This window comes from Amblyraja radiata, chromosome 26 (assembly GCF_010909765.2).
Source record: "Amblyraja radiata isolate CabotCenter1 chromosome 26, sAmbRad1.1.pri, whole genome shotgun sequence".
Taxonomy (NCBI): domain Eukaryota; kingdom Metazoa; phylum Chordata; class Chondrichthyes; order Rajiformes; family Rajidae; genus Amblyraja; species Amblyraja radiata.
In genome coordinates this window covers 1,426,198-1,450,271 of record NC_045981.1, presented here as the reverse complement: position 1 = coordinate 1,450,271, position 24,074 = coordinate 1,426,198, and the positions used below count along the sequence as shown (strand labels likewise).

General features: G+C 43.9%; 1 protein-coding gene across 1 annotated transcript in view; it reads right to left on the bottom strand.

Annotated features, from left to right (window-relative positions):
* Positions 1-6,414: 6,414 nt before the first annotated feature.
* The window catches only part of cdrt1 (CMT1A duplicated region transcript 1), a 39,442-nt gene continuing 21,782 nt past the window's right edge, over positions 6,415-24,074 (bottom strand). The window contains exons 6-13 of the mRNA XM_033043956.1: positions 22,765-22,875; positions 16,883-16,986; positions 14,395-14,598; positions 14,171-14,292; positions 11,704-11,942; positions 10,468-10,610; positions 8,562-8,720; positions 6,415-6,804 (exon numbers count right to left, since the gene is read on the bottom strand). Coding sequence (XP_032899847.1) covers positions 6,429-6,804; positions 8,562-8,720; positions 10,468-10,610; positions 11,704-11,942; positions 14,171-14,292; positions 14,395-14,598; positions 16,883-16,986; positions 22,765-22,875 — 1,458 coding nt within the window. The 3' untranslated portion in view covers positions 6,415-6,428. The remainder of the gene's footprint in view (positions 6,805-8,561; positions 8,721-10,467; positions 10,611-11,703; positions 11,943-14,170; positions 14,293-14,394; positions 14,599-16,882; positions 16,987-22,764; positions 22,876-24,074) is intronic.

Here is a 24,074-nt window from a genome sequence, read left to right as displayed (position 1 = left end):
TTTGGAACCCGGAGACTGTAACAAACTGGGAATTGTTACATTGCCGTTCCATGAATTGTTACAGCGCGGGTCACGTGGGTCATAGTCCCGGACACTTCCGGACTTTCCCTTCACTCGGCTAAATCTATCTCTTTTATCTCATGATTTAGTGTGAGAATTATTATTTTTAATCTGATCTCTTCCTGCTTGACGTGGGACTTTGGGAGGGGGAAAAAGGCGAAAGTGACGGTCGCATTACACGCAGCCAGGACCAATAATGGTTGACTGGGCGGTGTGTGTGTGTGTCTTTGGTGATGCTGGCCTCAGCGAGAGATGTGATGTGCTGGCTGGCTGCCAGTCACTGACACTGGGAGTTCCGTTCTTCGCTGTGCAGGAGCTCCTGTATCTGGGGAAACAAGGAACTGCAGATGTTGGAATCTTGTGTAGAATACAAAGTTCCGGAGTAACTCGGCGGATCGGGTAGCTTCTCTGGAGGGAATGAACAGGCGACGTTTCGGGCCGGGACTCTTCTTCAGACTGATTGTAGTAGGGTGTCTCTACCCATTACCTCAAGAAGAGTCCTGAGTCCAAACGTCACCTATCCATGTTCTCCAGAGATGCTGCCCGGTCCGCTTAGTTACACTAGCACTTTGTGTCTTTTTTGCAAATCAGATCTGCAGTTCCTTAGGTAGACACAAAGTACTGGAGTAACTCAGCGGGTGAGGCAGATTCTGGAGATAAAGGATGGATGACGTTTCGGGTCGAACCCTTCATCGGTTTGGGTATGGCACTTCGTGTCTTATCTTCCGTATAAACCAGCATCTGCAGTTCCTTTCTACACATATGCAGTTCCTTGTATCTCTAGCATTTCAGATTGCTGCCTGATCCACTGAGTTGCTCCCAATACTGTTCTGCTATAGCCTGGAGTAGATTGCAAAGCCCTGAGCTGGATGAGAGTTGATTGACAACATTGAGAGATAAAAGGTTGCGCAGAGATGGGGACAGCAGAGCGTGCCTTGTGTTTTATGCATGGACAAGTTGGAACCAAGAGGGTAGGAAGGAACTGCAGATGCTGGTTTAAACCGAAGATAGACACAAAAAGCTGGAGTAACTCAGCAGGACAGGCAGCATCTCTGGAGAGAAGGAATGGGTGACGTTTCGGGTCGAGACCCTTCTTCAGAGGTATTCCTCCAGTAGTTTGTATTTTCCTCAAGATTTCAGCATCTGCTGTATCTTATGTCAATGTTTGACATATTATCATTTAAATGCATTTAATTATTAATTCAATATAACTTGGTTTGTGTATTTCAGAGTGACATAATATGTGCAACCTTTTACTCTACAATCCTAGTTGTCCATGCACAGGCATTGATCTTGGTGCCTCAATACCTGGCAACCTCACCTCTCCTACCCTGTCATCCTTTTCGTCAAAGAGCAACACAAACATGACAGGCGAGAGTGCGACTCCAGGCTTGAAGAAGCTCGCTGTTTCTCACCCACTGATGTGAGATGCACCATGGATGTATTGTCAGTCACATAGCACAGAACCAGGATCTTCGTTCCTGCTCAGTCATTGTTCTTTATCTTGCTACATCATTATCTATATCTCTCGTTTCCTTTTCCCCTGACTAGTCTGAAGAAGGGTCTTGACTCAAAATGTCACCCATTCCTTCTCTCCAGAGATGCTCCTGTCCTGCTGAATTACTCCAGCTTTTTGTGTCTATCTTCGGTTCCTTCCTACACTCTTCGTTCCAACTTGTCCATGCCGAACAATCTGCCGCATCCAAGCCAGTCCTGTCTGCCGGTGCCGGACCCACATCCCTCCAAACCCCTCTCCCCATCCATGCACCTGTACAAATGTTATCACTTGTGTAGAACTTGGTTCCAGTTTCTGACTCCCTTCCCAAAGCCCATTTTGATGAGCACATCCATCATGCACATACACAATGTCCTGTCAAAGGGCTTCTGGTCCAAGCTGACCAGGCATGTATGCTATGGTAGGTACACAAAAAAGCTGGAGAAACTCAGCGGGTGCAGCAGCATCTATGGAGCGAAGGAAATAGGCAACGTTTCGGGCCGAAACCCTTCTTCAGACTATGTATGCTATGGTATCCCAGAGCAGCGTGAGGCTTCTACGGATGTTCCTGCTAGGTACGGGTTTGGCTCAGGTGAATCGTTTGTCCCACAATAGACAAGGCAATTGCCTTGGACACAATCATTGCATCCACATTCAACAGTGCAACGGGTCTCCCATTCCTGATTTTTATTGTGGAGAGATTTAACGTGGAAACAGGCCCTTCAGCACACTGAGTCCACGCTGACCAAAGATCACCCATACACTAGTTCTAGACACTAGGGACAATTTACGGAAACCAAATAACTTACAAACCAGCACGTATTTGGAATGTGGGAGGAAACCGGAGCACCCGGGCAAAACCCACGTGGTCACAGGGAGAGTTTGTAAACTCCCTGTGACAGCACCCTTAGTCAGGATCGAACCCAAGTTTCTGGAGCTGTGAGGCAGCAACTCTACTGCTGTGCCACTGTGCCACCCTCTGGTGTCTTCCTTCTCCCTCTTCTGCTCGTACATGAGGGTGATGATGCCCATCTTTGTTGCTTCTTACATGCTGCCAACTAGCAGCATAGTGTAGCACGCTACTAGCAGGTCATTGCAAAGATGGTGTAAGGTTTGCTTGTCGAACCCATGTTAAAAACTGTGTTCTGTGTAATACCGCAGTCTTTATCACAACATATCCTCCATTCAAATCTTTTAAAATCTCCATAGAGTTCTTTATTTTGATAACTATTGCATGTTTCTCAAATTCTAACTATATATGGAAGGGGGAAGACAAGCTGACATACATCACGTTAGCCTTACATTTATTAGTCCCAAGACTCGGTGTGTGCAAATCGTACCCTATTTCAAGTGCTATTCCTCTTTAACCACACCTTGGAAAACACTCGACCCTGTTCCAGTTTTTGCTGGTTGATAGTGTGTTCTGCAATTATTTTTTCTTCATATTCTTTACGTTGTTTTGGCGTACAGAGTCTGAAACCACTCATTTCCCGGAATGGGTTTATGATTGCACTTTGTTGGAACCTCAGCTTCGCAGCCGCTTTAGATATCGTAGTAATTGGCACCAAGGTTAAGGATTGATTTCTTTCTTTTGAGTCAATTGCTATTTCGCCTCTTTTGGGTATGTCGACGAATGCAGTTCGGGGCCTGTTCTTTTGACTGATAAATGGAACGGGGTCAACAAACCCTAGGGTTGATTTTGATCGTTTAATTGTCGGCCTTTTGGCAAAACAATTTGTATTACGAGTGTGAAAGATGCGTTTCTGATTAGGATTTTGATTCTTTAAATCAAAAGCAGGAAGAAAGGTTTGTACATCAACACACTCTTTAACTTCATCTTGAATAATGTCAGATTGGGGAGCATGCTTTTTTGCAATAAATCTTCTCTCCATATCTTTCAAAGGACATCGAGACTGACCCCAATCATCTTCAAGTGAAATGTTATACAGAGTGTTTATTTTAGTCTCTTCAAATCCGTATTGATTATGGATCGCATTGACTGTCAGACGGATCTGCTCTGATGTTTTGGGTCTGGACAGGCCGTGTTTTTTAATTTGCTTTAATGTTTCTTGCTCACTTGCTGATAGAAGTCTTGAAGCTTTTGACAATGAATCAGTTCTTCTATCTATACAAAGACAAAGGATAGTCACAACACTTTTCAATAAATCAAGTGCATTTCATAATAAATTGCAATAGGAGTTGTGGAAAAGATATTTCTTAAATAACTGCATCCCAAACCCTCCATTATTCTCACTTTGTCCGAGTCCAGTCACCTCTATGTGTTGTGGTGGGCAACCAAGGAAGCCACTTTACACATAACCCTCAGAAAAGCAATTTGATAATAACCAGGTCATCTCTTGCGATGGCGGTAGAAGGATAACTCTTTACCAAGACATAGAAAATTACTCTTCCGCTCTTCTTCCGCTGTCAAGAGATCTTTTGCAATCACTTCAGAGGACCAGAGGCATTTACATGAATGCTGTTGGTGGTGAAGATAGGTTGGAGATGCAGTCACCTTCATCCCACATCATTATGTTTAACCTGCATTTGTTTAAAGCACCCAGTCAAAAAACACTCAACTTTCCCTATACATTCCCTGTGGAGGACTCATGAGTTACACAAAAATGCTGGAGAAACTCAGCGGGTGCAGCAGCATCTATGGAGCGAAGGAAATAGGCAATGTTTCGGGCCGAAACCCTTCTTCAGACCTTCTGCACCCGCTGAGTTTCTCCAGCGTTTTTGTGTACCTTCGATTTTCCAGCATCTGCAGTTCCTTCTTAAACCCAAGGACTCATGAGTTCTTCTGTTCATGTCTCATCCAAAATTAAACATCTCCAACAATAACCTCACCATTTGGCAGCTTAGAGTTTATGCAACCATCCTATCACCAACTCAACAGCTCTCTCGTTGGAGACCCTTGGACTATCTTCAATCGGACTTTACTGGACTTTATCTTGCAGTAAATGTTATTCCTTTTATCCTGTATCTGAGTACTATGGGCAGCTTGATTGTAAGCATGTATGGTCTTTCCACTGACTGGATAGCATGCAACAAAAAAGCTTTTCTACCTCGGTAGACATGATAATAATAAACTAAACTAATCTAAACTAAACTGGTATTTAATGTCACCGAAATTAGGAGGAACTGCTATCCTGTTGAGGAAAGGTTGTCCTTCATACTGGACCTCCCAAAACACTGGCAAATGACCACTCCATCCTATTTAATTGTCAGTTAGTCATTGCTCTAACTAAAAAATATTAAACATTGAGGACCACAAGACCAACCTTTGACTTTTCCCATTGTTTTTCCAACCTCATAATATTCAAGCAAATACTCAACACGGACTTCAGTCTCACTGTGATTTAAGGTTTACTATGGAAAAGTTAATATATTTATTCCTGAGTATTACACTGCTAACCAAGCAAGGATTACTCAGATCAATACTACAATTACCTAAAATAGTGTGAATAGCGGTCATTAGAAAACTGCTTTTATTCCTTGTCGAGAATATCAAGTGTTCCAAAGTGGTATGTGTGGAAATGAGGAGGAATCGAAGAGTAACAGGCCATTGACCCAAGAAATGGAAGGGCAGCAAGTCACCTGTTTACCTGGCCTGCTAAAATGTATTTGATTGCCCATCTAAATTATCAATATTTAATGTATCAAAGGAAATTAAATCTTTTGAAGTATCTTACCTAAGCTGAACACAGTGTAATCACTTAATCTTCCTTGTGATGGCTTTTCCAATGTACTGGAAACCCAACCAGTCGGCGATGGCCTCTGGCCAATGAGCGACGCACCCGGACTGTGGAAGTGAAATTCTCTCAAATTGGGAACCTTCATGGAATCTGATTGAATCCCTTACAAAGAAAAACATAGAGGTAAATAATACCTGAAAGGAAACCATCTGCAAAGGAAGGTCAAACAGCATTGTGTTGAGCAAAAAAACAACGTACTGGAGGAACTCAGCAGGGCAGGCAGTATCTGAGGAAGGAAATGGACAGACTACATCTTGGGTTGTGATCCTTCTTCAAGACTTAATGAATGGTCCCAATCGAGAGCATCGTCCCGACCCAAAACAAGATCTATGCATTTCCCTCCACAGATGCTGCCTGACCTGCTGAGTTCCTCCAGGAGTCTGTCTATTGCTCAAGATTTAGCTTAGTTTAGAGATACAGCACTGAAGCAGGCCCTTTGGCCCACCGAGTCTACACTGACCAGCGATCACCCCATACACTAGCATGACTACACACCAGGGACAATTTACAATCGTTACCAAGGTCAATTAAACAATTCATCTTTGGAGTGTGGGAGGAAACCAAAGCACCCGGGGAAAATCCACGTGGTCATGGGGAGAAGGTACAAACTCTGTACAGACAGCACCTGTAGTCAGGATCGGACCCGGGTCTTTGGCGCTGTAAGGCAGCAACTCTACCGCTGTGCCACCTTGTCGTTCTTGTGTTAACATTGTGTGGATCTTTATTTAAAAGTTTTTAAACTTTCAATATGACATGGATTCTAGAAATCCCACAATGGCAGGTGAGATCTTTAAAAAAATCAGAAATTACGATGAGAACTTCTGACAATTTCACTGTACCTTTGTACAGGTGACAATAAAGAACCATTGAAGAAAGTAGACACAAAATGCTGGAGGAACTCAGCGGGACAGGCAGCATCTCTGGAGAGAAGGAATGGGTGACGTTTCGGGTTGAGAGATGCTGCCTGTCCCGCTGAGTTACTTCAGCTTTTTGTGTCTATACTTGTTATAATGTCTTCCCTTCAAACAAAGCCAGTGGTCACATTGGGCTTGGTGAAAGGTTTTTGGTGAAGACATTAGAATGCTTCCAACCTCAAACAAGTCTGATTGACGACATCAACAGAAGTCGATGACTTCCTCCCCTGGGACAAGCCGAATACCCGCAGATACCTTCAGACCAGCATCTGCAGTTCTTCGCAAACCATTGAAGAACTTACTTTGTGCCTGTAGCATGCATCTGGCTGACATTATAGGTGCATGGTGGGACAGTCCTGATGTGATGTCCTCTCTATGATAGATCTTTTCATTTGTCGAACCAATTCTTCTCATACGTTGAGCACGTACATAACTGTAGGGCTGCTTCCTCAGTGGTGCCATTTTAAATAGGTCTTCTTCCACTGGGCCTTCAATGACCGCTGATGGTGCTGTGTAATCCCAGGTGACGTCCTCGTAGTGAAATGCTACCACACTGCCGACGGTGTTAATGATCATGCTAAATAAAGCAGTGCAGAAATCTGCGGTTACTCTCTTTGGAGATAGAGGGCGGAATCAGGCCCTTCGGCCCACCGTGTCCGCGCCGACCAGCGAACAACCCAGACGCTAACGCGATCCTACACACCGGATAAAATGTCCAATTAACCTACACACCTGTACATCTTGGAGTGTGAGAGGAAACCGGAGCACCTGGAGAAAACCCACATGGTCACAGGGAAACCATACAAACTCCATACAGACAGCCCCCGTAGTCAGGATCAAACCCGGGTCTCTGGCAAGGTAAGACAGCAACTCTACCGCTGTACCACCGTGCCACCCATACAGAAGGAAGATAGAATTACATTCATCCCGTGATACCAACACATTGTTAGAAAGGCTGGCATTTATTGGACACCTTTAGTTGACTCCAAATTTGGGAGGATATTGAGGTTCAACCAGATCGTTTTTCTAAAGTTCATATGCATTGTCAAAAGTAATCACTGAAAAAAAAACACAGGAAAGCTCTCAGGCCAATTAAGTTTACATTCAGGCAGATTAACTTTATATCAACGGTCTCGGACAAATAAACAAATATTAAAATTTTCAGTCCAGAACTGTGGTAGACAGGGGATAAACATTGACATGTGCCATGAGCTGTAAATATTATGTGTTTGTACCCACACCTAGGTGTTTTAGTTTTAGAGATACAGTGTGGAAACAAGCCCTTTGGCCCTCCGAGTCCGCACCGGCCAGTGATCACCCTGTGCACTTGTTCTATCCAATGTAAAACAAAATGCTGGAGTAACTCAGCGGGTCAGGCAGCATCTCTGGAGAGAAGGAATGGGTGATGTTTCGGGTCGAGACCCTTCTTCAAAAGACAATTAACCTACAAATATGTACATCTGGAGTGTGGAGGAAACCGGAGAAAAGCCACACGGTCACGGGGAGAACGTACAAATTCCGTACAGACAGCATTCATGGTCAGGATCGAACCCGGATCTCTGGCTCTGTAAGGCAGCAACTCTACCGCTGCTCCACTGTGTCGCTCCCAAAGGTCTGGAAATTTAAGTCACTGTTTGGGCGTTAAGAGAGTATTTTTTCGTGAATAATACTGGTGAGCTTTAACACTGGCAAATCGTGGGCCTCTGATCAGCGCTGCATCCCGCCACCCGTTCGTCCAGTCCCTGCCATTACAACTTACCTCCTTGGTAAAAGTGGTAAAACTCTCAGCAGAAACTAAGCTGCTTAACATTCGTTTATTCTGACGGCGGGAGATTGATGACTTATCTCTAAAGTGATAATTTAGCCAATAATAAGCCCACGACATATAACAGCCACAAGTAACCACAAGGTGTTAGATGTGGCCCTTGTGGCTAAAGGGATCAGGGGGTATGGAGAGAAGGCAGGTACAGGATACTGAGTTGGATGATCAGCCATGATCATATTGAATGGCAGTGCAGGCTCGAAGGGCCGAATGGCCTACTCCTGCACCCATTTTCTATGTTTCTACATTTCTATGTAAGGAATGCTAAAAGCAGCAGTTAGCTTCCAAGAATTGATGCATTCCGTATCAAACTATCACACAGAAAGGCTATCAAACTACAACTCCTCTCCCTTCTGTCGTGGGGTCGACTGACTCCCCCTCCCCATTCTTTGCACATCTCCAATCCTTTCCACTCATCATTTTAATTTCATGCATCTTGTGTTTTATGACTGCTGGCAGATCATTTTCCGTCCAAGGATAAATAAAGTTCTCTCGTGTCGTGTTATACAGACCTCTTCTCAGAGAAGTAGAAAGAAAGTACAGGTTCCCCTCGTCCGCTCGCTCTCATCACCTTCAGACAGGTGCCACGGCAGAGGTCGAAAATTCTGATCTTCCCATCGCTGCATCCGCTGAGCACCCGAAGGTAAAGCAGATGCACACAAAGCACCGCCCTACAGTGCAAGAATGGCCAGAAACAACATGCAATTAATTCCAACTGACCTTTTATTTTTTTTAAAAGGCACAGACTACCGGTGTAACTCAAGAGGGTGGAGCAGCATTTGTGGAGAACATGGACAGGCGACGTTTCAGGTCGGGACCCTTCAGATACTTTATAATGTTGAATTATAAATTAAATCGATTAGAATAATCAAAACTCAAGTTAGGCTGAAGGACACAAAGTGCTGGAGTAACTCGGCAGGACAGGCAGCATCTCTGGCGAACATGGATCAATGTTGTTTCGAGTCTCTTGATGCAAGATCAGTTTGACAGGGGAAGAAAAATCTGCAGGTTAGGAATTCCTATGCATAATTGCAACACGAACACACTGCTGTGGCACTGTTGCAAGATCCAACGAATTTAGTGTGGAAATATTTTCCAGGCATATTTGGGAGATGTCAGAGAAATTGTCTCCGTTTTTAGCAGGAATTTTGTTCTCCCTAGCACTTTTTTCATGCATAAAATTCCTCCAAATGCTATCAACAGCATCCCACCCTTTGGATTCTATCAATCCACACCTGTTAATATATGTCACTGCCCACAGTATGCTGGCTGCAGATATATTTATTGATTCAAAGATACAGCATTGATTCAAAAATCCATGCTGACTAGCAATAACCTGATCAGTTCTATGTTATCCCACTTTCTCATCCTCTCTCTGCACACTCGGGGCAGTTTACAGCGGCCAATTATCCCATAAACCCGCTGATCTTTGGGATGTGGGAGGAAACCGAAGCACTCGTAGGATGCCCATGCGGTCACACGGAGATAACATGCAAACTCCACACAGACAATAGCGAGGTTAGGATTGGCGCTGTGAGGCATCAGCTCTGACCGCTGCGCCACTGTGCAGCCCTAATTATCATTGGCCTTCTTCTCCACCATATCCAACTTCCTCCACTGCACCTATAAAGGTTGGCGGATGAGCTCTTAGCTGTAAGTCCTTGTTCTGCCAACACTGATAAATGTGCTGTGTGAGGGAGCAAGGCAACGTTTGTTTCCCAACACATTTCATAATCTTTAAAAGGTGCTTTTTGAAACCCCTTTTGAGAACGCCACAGAAATGGAAGGCAAGCAAGTTTCCATGCCCCATGAGGGGAATAGGCAGGATGGATGTTTCGTTAGGTTCAGAGATACAGCATGTAAACAGGTCCTTTGGCACACTGAGTCCATGCTGGCCATCAATCACCAGTTCACACTAAGTCTATATTATCCCACTTTCCCACAGTAGGGGCAATTTACAGAGGCCAAGTGACCTACAAACCAATCTTTGGGATGTGGAAGGAAACCGGAGCACCCGGAGGAAACCCACACGGTCACAGGGAGAACGTGCAAACTCCACGCAGACAACAGGAACAAACCTGGGTCTCTGGCGCTGTGAGGCAGCAGCTCGACCAACTGTGTTGCACAGTATTTATTCCCAGGGAGTGGAATAAAAAACTGGAGGACATAGGTTGAAGGTGAGAAGGAAAATTAGGAACATGAGGGGCAAACAAGTTTCTGGAACTAAGATGAAAAAAAAACAATTAATCACTGGTCAAACTGTTGTAAAATTTTAAAAAAGATACTTAATCTAACACATAACGTGCTGTGAAAATTGTCAATTATTTTTCATTATTTCTGATGGAGCTCAATTTCAGCGTTGGACGTTTTGAATTAATTATGCATTGCTTAAGTCTTTAATTTGATCAAGCTACTCACCTTGGATGTTTGAATGTCTTTAAACATATATTAAATTTTCCAATCATGCTCCAGGCTTTCACATTTGCATCCTCACTTCCACTGACCAAGTGCCACTGGTCGAAAGACAAACATCTGACAGGACCTTGGTGACCAGACAGGACCTGAAAAGCAGGGTGTGCCAACAAACAAGATATGGTGACCTCGCCAACCTTACAAGAGTGATCAATAATTGATTTAAACCGTGTGTCACTTGGCAAAGCTACATTGAGCATACTAGAATCGCAGAATCAGACAGCACAGAAACAGGCCCTTTGGCCTAACTCGTCCTTGCTGATCAAAACACCGCATCCAAGCTACTCCCATTTGCTCAAGTTAGGCCCATATCCCATCAAACCTTTCCTAGTCATGTACCAATCCAAGTGCCTTTTAAAAGTTGGTATTGTCCCTTCCTCAAATTGGTCTAACAGTTTGTTCCATATACCTACCACCCTCTAGATGAAAACGTTGCTGCTCAGGGTCCTATTAAATCTTGAGCCTCTACCTTAAACCCATGTCCTCTGGTTCTTGATTATCCTGGGAAAAGGTGCATTAACCTTACCGTTCCGCCATGATTTTATACACCTCTATAAGATCACCCCTCAGCCTCCTGCACTCCAAGGAATAAAGCCCTAGCCTGCCCGATCTCTCCTTATAGCTCAGGCCCTCGAGTCCTGGAATCACCGTCATAAACCTTCTCTGCTCTCTTTCCAGTTTAAACTCATCGTTCCTATAGCAGGGTGAGCAAAACTGAACATAATACTCAAATGCAGCCGCACCAATGTCTTGTACAACTGAAACATAATGTCCCAACTTCGTTAGACTTTACTTTAGACTTTAGAGATACAGCATGGAAACAGTCCCTTCGGCCCACCAAGTCCACACCAACCAGCAATCACCCCTACACTAGATCTGTCCTACACAATAGGGACAAGTTACAGAAGCCAATTAACCTACAAACCTGCATGTCTTTGGAATGTGGGAGGGAACCAGAGCACCTGGAGAAAACCCAGGCAGTCCCAGGGAGTACGTATAAACTGTGTACAAGCAGCATCCACAGTCAGGATCGAACCTGGCTCTCTGATGCAGTAAGGCAGCAACTCTGGTACTGTGCCGCAGTGCCACCCAAATGTTCCCCAAGTTTCTAGTAGCATAATGCATCCTTCGTAGGGATGACAGGCCATTGAAGAAGAAATTGATCTATTCTTCCTCGAATACCTTGACCAATGAAGTAGGTTCTAGGGTCCACACGTGGACAACTCCACCCTCACATCCGCATATCACAGTCTTCTCGCTCATTACCACAGAGCGAATTGGTTTCTCATGCTTGAGGGTGGTGATACATTTTCCGTTTTCTACGTCCCAAACTGGTGGTTCAACAAAACAGTGAATGCAAAACTGTCTATAAAAAATGTTGGAACTGCAATCAAACACTACCATTGGGACACTATCCAAAATAGAACATCACATTGACTAAAACTACCCTGGTGAAAGATTTATCATTGAAAATATAACCAATTAAATCAAAATAATACATTGAATGCATGTCCTTTCTTATGTTTGTTATTTTTAGTATGTGTTAAAAAAGTATGTTTTAGTGTTCCTTAGTGGCAGGGGGTGGCGGGTTGGGGGTTGGGATGCAATCTCTTATCTCGACGGAGATGCGATGTTTTTCCGTATCGTATCTCCGTCCCCACTGCGTCCCCTAACATCGTGGTGTTGGCGGCCTTTCCTGGAGACTGACGGGCGCTCCAAGCCGCAGGCGTCTGTTGGACTATAACACCGCGGGAGAACAAAGAGGAAGAAGATTGAACTTTCTTGCCTGCCATCACAGTGAGGAATGTGGAATCCACTGTGATGGATGTATATGTTATGTTATGTTGTGTGTCTTGTTGCTTCTCACTTAGTTACGGCTGTATGGTCTCTCCAAGTTCACTGTACCTTAATTGGTACATGTGACAATAAACTGACCTTGAAACCTTGAAGAACACATTATGTGACAGGTTAGATTTGAATGTGCAGTAAATTAGATAATAGATTGACGAGATCCATAACTCTGGAGAACTGAATGGGAAAGTTATGGGCCTGTCCCACTTACGCAACTTTTTTGGCGACTGCCGGCACCTGTCATAGGTCGCCGAAAATTGTCAACATGTTGAAAATTCAGCGGCGACCAGAAAGACGCTACGTCTCTGGGTGACTGAGAGACTACTCACAACTATACAGGCGACAACCTGGTGACATATCGCGGGGTGAAGCCTGTATGGTCGTGAGTAGTCGCCCAAAGAGTCGTACCTTGTTCTGGTCGCCGCTGGATTTTCAACATCTTGAAAAATCGCATAAGTGGGACGGGCCCATTAAGATGCATTTCTAATAAGACTCGAATAAAACAATAAATGGGGATTGTTGAGTTACTCCAGCACTTTGTGTCTATCTCTAGGCAACATGGACAGGTGATGTTTCGGGTCAGGAACCTTCAGAGACTATGTTGCTAAATTCTCCATTTTCGGTACTTAGTCAACCATCCAAGTTATTCGCAAGCATTGCCAGCTCAGATAAAAATGCTCAAATAAGTTCAACAGAATGGATAAAATATAGACGATCTAATTATTATTTCATAAATAATCTCTTGTGGATTCAGTTCAAGTAAAACACAAAAGCAAATGTTAAGAATCTGAAATAGAACAAAAACTGCTGGAAATACCCTACAGGTCAGGCAATGTACATGGAGAGATAGATACAAAATGCTGGCGTAACTCAGTGGCTCAGGCAGTATCTCAGGAGACGATGGATTGGTGATGTTTCGGGTCGGGACCCTTCTTCAGACTGATTGTGGTGGGGAGGAACTGGAAGCAAGAAAAGGCCAGGACGAATCAGGGCCGGCAACAGATGGCCTCAGGCAGGGTGGTTCAGAAAGGCCGATGGTTGATTGGGGATGGTGTGATCCCAAGAGGGAAACGTCGGTGCAACTGTGGAACTGGTTAACCAACTTTTAATGGAGGGGGGAGGAGTGTTTGCATAAAATGGAGAGAACTGGAATTTACATTTTAAACAGTTGCCTTTCACCAAAACTGGAAGGTATCAAATAGAGAGGCAAGTAGAAAAGTAGGAAGACCAGAGTTGATAGCTGGAGATTAAAGGAAAGAGGTTAGATGCAAGACAAAAAGGGGATGGTGATGAATCTTGCAGGAAAGCAAGGACATATCTAGTGTGGTGTTCACTGAAAACTGAAGATATGATATGAACCATGTACTGCAAATGAGCTGAATTCATAAACAGCTTAAAAATAACTGAGTATTGTGCTCAGTTTAGATCACCCTGCTATAGGCAAGATGTTGTTAAGCCGGAAAGAGTGAAGAGAAGATTTATGAGGATGTTGCCAGGACTAGGCCTGAGCTGTAAGGAGAGGTTGGGCAGGCTAGGACATTATTCACTGGATTGGCGGAGAAGAAAAGATGATCTTTAGAGTGTTACCAGACTAAGTGGGACCCGTTGGATCTCTGTCACACAAAAGCATCGTTGAACCGATGTTGCACTATTTGTTTGGCATCCTCTATCATTTGTACTCGCCACAACAGTCAGCAGAAAGTTGGGCAAGATGGAAGAGTGGAGTCATACCCTCTGCCATGCCCCCCTTCCCTTCCCAGGTGGGTTGGGGTAAAAGTATACCTGCAGTTTGGCTAACCTTTGGTCAGACAATCCATTGCCCCTGATGCAAGCTTGTCCTTGTACATAACAAGAGAGGTAATAACTCCCATGTGGCCACGGTAGATGGTCATACAATAGCCCGTGGTCAGGTTCCACCGTCTAAAATAAACAATCAACAAAAAGATATTTTTCTTAATAAACGTTGTATTAAGAAATAAATGATTTGCTAAGAAATGTGCAACTAAATAATTTGGCTCTCACCTGATACTGAGGTCAAAGCTTCCGCTAATAACAAAGTTTTGGTCCTCGCTTAGAACGAGTGCCTTGATGCTTCCAGCGTGCCCTTGTATCACACGTTTGATGTCCGTGGAATGACCGATATCCAAAAATCTTATTTTCCTGTCTGATGAACCATAGGCTATCAGCTGTCCACCACAGTAGTGGATTACCCTGCTGGGATCCACCCTAAATGATCAGAGACAGGTCCAATTGATCACTGGCCCAAACCAGCAACTGCAGCCCCTTTCTATTGATATTATTTAGTTTAGTTTAGTTTAGAGATATAGCACAGAAACGGGCCATTTGACCCACCGAGTCCGCGCCGACCACCGATCCCTGCAGGCTAAGACTATCCTACACACACTAGGGACAATTTACAATTTTACCAAGCCAAATACCTTACAAACCAAAACGTTTTTGGAGTGTGGGAGGAAACTGGAGCACCCAGAGAAAACCCACGTAGGTCACGGGGAAAACGTGCAAACTCCATACAGACAGTGCCCATAGTCAGGATCGAACCCTGGCACTGTAAGGCAGCAACTCTACCGCAGCACCACCGTGTCGCCCTAATCCTGATTGAACTTAATTCGTCATTGTTTTTTATTTCAGTTTGTTGTTATTTTCTTTTCCTTTGCTTACCCATGAGTGTCACTCATCTTCATGCAATCTAATTTCAATTAAGATCACAGTAGGCCAGGGACCTTATTTCCATCCATGTGCTTCTAATGATCCCCTGACCTTCAATGCTGTCTGTGCGGAGTTTGCTTGTCCTCTCCATAACTGCATGGGTTTCCACTTATTCACTGTTTTCCTGCCACATCATAAAGATGCGCGGATAGGTGACGTGACGACACCAAATTACCTCTGAGAGAAGGATAAAGGCAGCAGGAACAGGAGACAACGGGAGAGGATAAGCCGCAGGGGTGAGGGGGAATAAGGAGAGCAGGAGTGGGGCTAAAGTGATTTCTCCACCAGTTACCAGCATGGACCAAAGGTCTCCGACTGATTCACAATAAGATATGAGTTTGAGTCAATAATTGTAAAGTTGACATGTTAAGAATGTAATAGGTTGATGGAGAGTCCAGAACATGTCAAGCTTTAAAATAGGAGATTGTTGGTTCAAAATGTCTGAAAGCACTTCCTTCACAAAGATAGGCACAAAGTGCTGAAGTAACTCAGCGGGTTAGGCAGCATCTCTGGAGAAAAAGTATGGGGTCAAAACACTTCTTCAGACAACTGAACAGGTCAGGCAGCATTTGTGGAGAACATGGGTCGGTGACGTTTCAGGTTTGAGTCCAGACTTAATCCATCTTGAGCAAGTCTGAAGAACGGCCTTAACCCAAAGCATTACCTATTCACGTTCTCCAGAGATAAAACTGTCTGATCCATGGAGTTACTCCAGCACTTTGTGCCTTTGGTAAACCAGCATCTGTGGTCACTTGTGTGTCTCTCACCACGAAACCTGGCGTTAAACTTTCCCTTTCTTTCAACCTCCTGGCTTTACCAAAAGATTTGCCCGTTGAATATTTTAGAGGTGAGATTGCTAGATTCAATATGAAAGGATGTTGAGGTTCATGGAACAAAGAGATAGACATAGTACTACTAAAACAGCTACAATCTGGCTGAATAGGGGAACAGCTTTGAGGCACTGAATATTATTCTCAAACAGTAAATCTTGGAGGAGATGCTAGAAGGGAAATTAGCAACAAAATGATAGGGACGGGAATCGAAGCAATAGAATGGATGAAACAAATGATTTCTACTATGGTGGCATAACAGATGATACAGAATGTAGTTGAGGCCAGTTCATTGGCTATATTTAAGAGGGAGTTAGATGTGGCCCTTGTGGCTAAAGGTATCAGGGGGTATGGAGAGAAGGCAGGTACAGGATACTGAGTTGGATGATCAGCCATGATCATATTGAATGGCGGTGCAGGCTAGAAGGGCCGAATGGCCTACTCCTGCACCTATTTTCTATGTTTCTTTGTTGTCTCTATTTTGTTTAACTGGAGACAAACCGGAGCGATCTCCCGGTTGCCAAACACTTTTACTCCCTTCTCATTCCCACACTGACCTTCCTGTCCTGGGCCTCCTCCACTGTCAGAGTGAGGCCACAGGCAAATTGGAGGAACAGCACCTCATATTTTGCTCGTGCAGTTTATAGCCCAGCGGCATGAATATTGATATCTGTAATTTCAAGTAACCCTTGCATTCCAACTCTCTCCGTCCCTCCCCCACCACGGTGGTCCTGCTCATTTCACCATTCATAATCCCTTTCGTTATCAACATAAAACTGTTGGACAATGCAGTTTTGCAGCTGGATTCAGTGAGTCAACTTGCACTGTATTTCCTCGTGTGACATGTTCACAATAGCGCAATATTTCTCAGAATTTTCACAAAAATTATCAGCAAAAGCATAAATTAAAGGAAGATGTTAATGTTTCATGCAGTCATTACACGATTCACATACAGCTGTTTGATGATTTTTATATTATAAGGACCACAGTAGATATTTCTCTCCTCCATTTGTATCAACTCAGTGTGGATATCAGTATATGCGACTCCTAATCCAACCTGTAAAAGTAAATACAGTAGCATATTTAACAAAATGTTTAATATTAGGTATCACTTGAGTTTTTGACAAGAGGAATTGTCAGTGTAAATAAAATCACGATGACAAGAACCAGGCCTTTATTTTAATCTATTTAGTTTAGTTTAGTTTATAGTTATAGTAAGGAAACAGGCCCTTCGGCCCACCGAGTCAGCACCGATCAGGAACATAGATGGTAAGTCTTCTTCAAGATCTGCACATCAGCTGTTGGGAGTGATATAGGGGTGTAATGTTAAAATTGTACAAGGCATTGGTGAGACCAAATCTGGAGTATGGTGTACAATTTTGGTCGCCCAATTATAGGAAGGATGTCAACAAAATAGAGAGAGTACAGAGGAGATTTTCTAGAATGTTGCCTGGGTTTCAACAACTAAGTTACAGAGATAGGTTGAATAAGTTAGGTCTTTATTCTCTGGAGCGCAGAAGGTTAAGGGGGGACTTGATAGAGGTCTTTAAAATGATGAGAGGGATAGACAGAGTTGATGTGGATCAAGCTTTTCCCTTTGAGAATAGGGAAGATTCAAACAAGAGGACATGACTTCAGAATTAAGGGACAGAAGTTTAGGGGTAACATGAGGGGGAACTTCTTTACTCAGAGAGTGGTAGCGGTGTGGAATGAGCTTCCAGTGGAAGTGGTGGCGGCAGGTTCGTTGGTATCATTTAAAAATAAATTGGATAGGCATATGGATGAGAAGGGAATGGAGGGTTATGGTATGAGTGCAGGCAGGTGGGACTAAGGGGAAAAAGTTGTTCGGAACGGACTTGTAGGGCCGAGATGGCCTGTTTCCGTGCTGTAATTGTTATATGGTTATATAGGGGTGAGTGTGTAGGAAGAAACTGCAGATGCTGGTTATACTCAAGATATGCCTACTTTGAAGAAGGTCCCTCTCCAACGAGAGTTAATGATCTGGATGAGGGAATTGAAGGCAATATCTCCAAGTTTGCGGATGACACTAAGCTGGGGGGCAGTGTTAGCTGTGAGGAGGATGCTAGGAGACTGCAAGGTGACTTGGATAGGCTGGGTGAGTGGGCAAATGTTTGGCAGATGCAGTATAATGTGGATAAATGTGAGGTTATCCATTTTGGTGGCAAAAACAGGAAAGCAGACTATTATCTAAATGGTGGCTGACTAGGAAAAGGGGAGATGCAGCGAGACCTGGGTGTCATGGTACACCAGTCATTGAAAGTGGGCATGCAGGTGCAGCAGGCAGTGAAGAAAGCAAATGGTATGTTAGCTTTCATAGCAAAAGGATTTGAGTATAGGAGCAGGGAGGTTCTACTGCAGTTGTACAGGGTCTTGGTGAGACCACACCTGGAGTATTGCGTACAGTTTTGGTCTCCATATCTGAGGAAGGACATTATTGCCATAGAGGGAGTGCAGAGAAGGTTCACCAGACTGATTCCTGGGATGTCAGGACTGTCTTATGAAGAAAGACTGGATAGACTTGGTTTATACTCTCTAGAATTTAGGAGATTGAGAGGGGATCTTATAGAAACTTACAAAATTCTTAAGGGGTTGGACAGGCTAGATGCAGGAAGATTGCTCCCGATGTTGGGGAAGTCCAGGACAAGGGGTCACAGCTTAAGGATAAGGGGGAAATCCTTTAAAACCGAGATGAGAAGAACTTTTTTCACACAGAGAGTGGTGAATCTCTGGAACTCCCTGCCACAGAGGGTAGTCGAGGCCAGTTCATTGGCTATATTTAAGAGGGAGTTAGATGTGGCCCTTGTGGCTAAGGGGATCAGAGGGTATGGAGAGAAGGCAGGTACGGGATACTGAGTTGGATGATCAGCCATGATCATATTGAATGGCGGTGCAGGCTCGAAGGGCCGAATGGCCTACTCCTGCACCTAATTTCTATGTTTCTATGTTTCTAACACCCTCTCTCGCTGGTCATCTCTAGACTCTCCCGACTCTCAGTCTGAAGAATGATCTCGTCCTGAAACGTCACCCATTCCTTCTCTCCAGAGATGCTGCCTGTCCTGCTGAGTTACTACAGCATTTTGTGTCTATCTTTGATGTGGCAGTGAGTCTGATGACTTACTAAATACGGTACAGTAGCCGTTAGCAATAATGTTGGAGTTCACTGCACATACAGTGGATGATAAACCTGTGGGCTATGTATGCAATAACAAAAGGTAGCTTCTCCAAGCTATTTGCTCACTACCATGGTTTTGCATATTGATCATATCTGTTGTGGAGTATAAGAAGTGCATGACCTGGAGCTTCTTCACTAGCAATGAAAAATGTACCTGTTTGTTCCAATGATGCTCACATCACACTAGGAATCTGTTTTCACACCTCATGCAAGCACCAGCTGTAGTGTTTTGTGTTTTAATACGTAATGATGTGGAGTAATTTCGGTCTCAGCTGGCACAATAGGGCCACATAGTGCCGCTGCTAGAGTAGCTGCCTCACAGCGCCAGAGAGACATGTTCGACCCTGTCCTCATGTGCATGAGTTTGCACGTTCTCCCTCTGATGATATGGGTTTATTCCAGGTGCTCCGGTTTCCTCCCACATCCCCAAGACATGCGTGGTTGTAGATTAATTGGCCTCTGTAAATTGCCACTAGTGTGTCAGGAGCAGATGTGAAAGTGGATAACATGGAACTAGGTGTGAACGGGTCACCGATGGTTAGAGTGGAGTTGGTGGACTGAAATGGCCTGTTTTCCATCAATTCAATCAAAGCTGAATGCAATTGCCATTGACTGAAGTCATATCAGTACCTCTTACAGGGGAAGTGCTCACTTCATCCAAACACTGCTGGAAGTCATTGCAGAATTTGGGGGAATATTCATTGCCACAACTTGTAGCCAAACATGCATGGCCAAGAATATTCCCCTGTCCCTCAATCAGGGATTTCAATATGAACACCAGATCCCACTCTGACTTCCACTACTTTGCTTCTTCAAGGAGCAGAATGAACACTACGCGTTATATATTTTTTAATTAAACAGGCATTGCTTTAGCTATGGTAGACACAAAATGCTGGAGTATCTCAGCGGGACAGGCAGCACCTCTGGAGAGAAGGAATGGGTGACATTTCGGGTGCTTTAGCTACCCTGTTTTAGATCAGTTTTAGAAATACAGCACGGAAACAGGCCCTTCGGCCCACTGAGTCCGCACCGACCAGCAATCCCCACACACTAGCACTATCCTACACACTAGCGATAATTTACCATTTTTACCGAAGCCAATTAACCTACAAACCTGTACGTCTTTGGAGTGTGTGTGAAAACAGAGGCACCCGGAGAAAACCCACACGGTCACAGGGAAAATGTACAAACTCTGTACAGACATCACCCATAATCAGGATTGAACCCAGGTCTCTAACACTGTAAGGCAGCAACTCTACCACTGGGCCACCGTTCATCTATACTTATTAGTAACATGTTTTCCCCAACTACATGGTAAGCATTAAAAGAGTTTTGGTGCTATTTTTGATTAGCAGCTTTTGTTTTCCTCATGAATTTCAGCTGCATTTGGAATATAAGAAATATATTATGTAAATATAAGAATACCCAATATAACTTGTATTTAAAAAAAAATGTTAATCTTGTAGAACTGAATGTGTGAAAATAAGTCCAGCTAGTGACCAATTAGAGGTGGTGAACAAAGACGACTCCCTACATCCCCACAGCAGACTTGATGGGCTGAATGGCCTCATTCTGCTCCTATGTCTTACACTTGGTTATAACATTTCCACTTGAAAGCGGGATTTATCATGAGAAATGATGGAGTGGGGATGGGTGGAATCACAGCTTCATGTGTAAAATAAGCATTTATAGAGACTGTGAACACAGTTAAATTATGTTTACAACATTTATACATTTATACTCGGGAACTGCCGTGGATTTTTCAAAGTTATTAAAGATGCTGCATAAATGCAAGTTGTTGTGGCGGACGGAGCCTGGTGTCTGGAGGATCTCAGGGTTAGTAAAATGGAAAAGATGTGTGGACGCAGTAGTGGGTATCGGAATTGTCAAATGGTGCTTCAGGGTTACTATTCAACAGTTGTAGAAGTGGAGACCGGCAGAGAGGTCCAAAACATAACTGTATTCTTCAGAAATGTACTTCTCCATTGTGATGAATGGAGGCAGCAAAGCTAAACAAAGGTCTAACATAGCAGGGCTTCAACAGGCAAACTCTCCTGTGTAAAGGTAGAAACAAGGACCTGTAGATGCTGGTTTATACCAAAGATAGACAAAACGTGCTGGAGTAATTCAGCGGGTCAGGCAGCATCTCTGGTGAAAAAGGATATGTGATGTTTCGGGTCTGGACCCTCCTTCACATCTTCTTCATTGTGAAGAAAGGTCCCGACCTGAATCGTCACCTATCCTTTCTCTCTGGAGATGCTGCCTGACCCGCTGACTTACTCCAGCACTTTGTGTCTATCCCCAGTGTAAATGTTGGGCAACTGGAAAGTTGGCACTCTGCCTCCAGACACTGCATGTGGTTGGGAACTTGCGGGCAAAATCCCTCATATTCTTCGAGAATACCCCACTGGGCATTGACCTGCGAACTTTCTGATACGTTCTCAGGTTGCAATGCTAACGTTTCCAGATCCATGGACTCATGCCCTCGTCTTGGGTTTGAATCCAATGTTAAACCACTGCTATGATTCACCACTAGATGGTGACCTATGTACATGGTTTGGGATTGCAAATAAAATAAAAGACCTGCTTATTTGTCAATTTGTGGATTAATAGTCTGCTGGTTTTCCAACCTGACTAACATTTGAGGCATTGAAATCGAAAGGAAGAGAAATGGTAACAATAAAATACAACGTGTAGGAAGGAACCACACGTCTATGTTTATACCGGACATAGACGCAACGTGCTGGAGTAACTCAATGCAGGGAAAGGACTCGATGGATCCAGTGGCGTGGTTCCCTGAGTAGACTGCCCAGCTTGTCTGGTGAAATGCCTCATCGCCAGAACTAACCAACAAGCACCAAGACCTGGCTTGGCTGGCGGTGAGGAGAGCCCTCCCAGTCAGATCCTTCCTACACCGTCTGAACCTCACTACCAGCGCACGCTGCCCTCGGGACGGCTGCTACGGAGAGGAGACGGTTGCCCACCTCTTCGCAGAGTGTGGATTTGCAAAAGGAGTCTGGAGAATATTGCGAGGGACATTGTCACGGTTCATCCCACACACCTCTGTAACAGAGGACTCTGCGGTTTACAAGCTGTTCCCAGGGACACAATTGGAGATGGACATCAAGTGCTGTCAAAAGATCTTCAACACGGGGAAAGACACCCTTTGGTCAGTCAAAACTCGGTGGCCTCCCAGAAGAATGAGATGTCCTTAAGGGAAATTTGCCGACTGGCCCGCTCCAGATTGCGGGGAGTACGTGTTGAAGGACGCATTGAAGCTTGGTGCAGCCAACGCCAAGGCTCTGTGGGGGAGGACCACAGGCTAGTGTTCTTCCACTGCTGGACATTCGGGGGTCAGAATCCGGTGGGGATGCCCCTCAAACTAGGGAAGGGATATCACCCCAGGGAGCCACATGAGTGGCAAAAGTGTTTTGTTTAAAGATAGATGCGAACACTACTGAATATGACTCTAACGAATGTATGGACGCTGAAGAGCTTTTGCACAGTTTTTGTTTTATATAGATTTTTTATTCTGAATAAAGGTTCTTTTAGGGGGAAAAAACCACAGCCATCAGAATCTTATTTAATTATAGTATAAATGTAGCCAAATGCACAGAATTGCTCTTTTGTTTTAACACATACCTTTTTATCAAATGTCTTTGTTGGTAAAGTGAATCCATGTTCATCTACTCTTGGTACTGGAATTTGGCACATTTTTGCATACTCAACATTTATATTCTGAGGTACTATTTCCTGCAAAGCAAATACACAGTTAGAAACATATCTTATTATTAACAGCACCTGGGGAAACAAGCTCAAAAACCGTATTCTCCCTCAACTGGCCTTTCTTTATATTTTCAGACTTTCGCATAAATTTCACTGATAACTGGTAATGCACACATGAAAATGTATTTAGTGGTTCATTTGTCCCCACTCCACAATGCGATCCATGGTGATATTGCAACCAACGACTAGGAACTCGGAGTACAACTTCAGTGTATTTAGTCCCTCATCTTATCACAGTTTGAGAAGCCATTCAGTTCTGAAGCAATGATCTCGACAGTCAGTGTGGGAATGGCAAGACACTCAATAAAACCAGTGAAATGGTTTTCATCAACAGTCCCTCAACATCAGTTCTCCATTGCAATATTAAAATTGACAAATCATGACCCAAATCTTTCTTTTGCATACTATTTTCATTTTTCGTGTCATATTTAGTGGTGATTCTCCCTTGGAATCCCTTTGCGAGCTTAGATTGGGGGTGGCTGTATTATGAAATGATCTCACTCAAGATAATTTGAAAGAAATCACCATGATTTAAAAGCAGTGGACTAACACTAAAGTACAAAATTAGCATGACAGTTCATAAAATTGCTATATTCAAATTTTGCGTAATTTGAAAATGTCAATGTTCATTGATTTTCTTCTGTGCTGTTCAAAAACTATAATTGCACATGTATGTTGCTCAGCACATCATATTGAAATCTCTCAAAAGAGCTCCATATCTTGATTGCAAAAAAGTATTACTACTGTCATGTAATTTTTTTAAATAATATTTTATTTTATTTTATGGCTCCTGTATTTTAATTCAATATTTGAACTACGGGGAGTTATGTTACCTTCTTGTGTAATTTACGGACATTTTATTTATTGGCGAAACTTGTCTTTTCAAGGATGAGGAATCACTTCTAATTTGATTAATCCTCCAATCTCAAAACGATGCTATATCTCATTATGTAAAGGGCCTGTCCCACGAGCATGCGACTCCATGCGGCAAGCGCAACCTAACGTGGTCGCTTGAGCCGTACGGCCTCGCGGGGCCGGTCCCACTTCGATCACCGGAGCTGTATGGATATGTGCAGAGTTGGTCCTGACATCGCGCGGGGCTCCGAAAAACTGACCATTCAAAAATTCCGCGCGGCAACGGCCTTCCCGCAGCCACCTTGACGCCG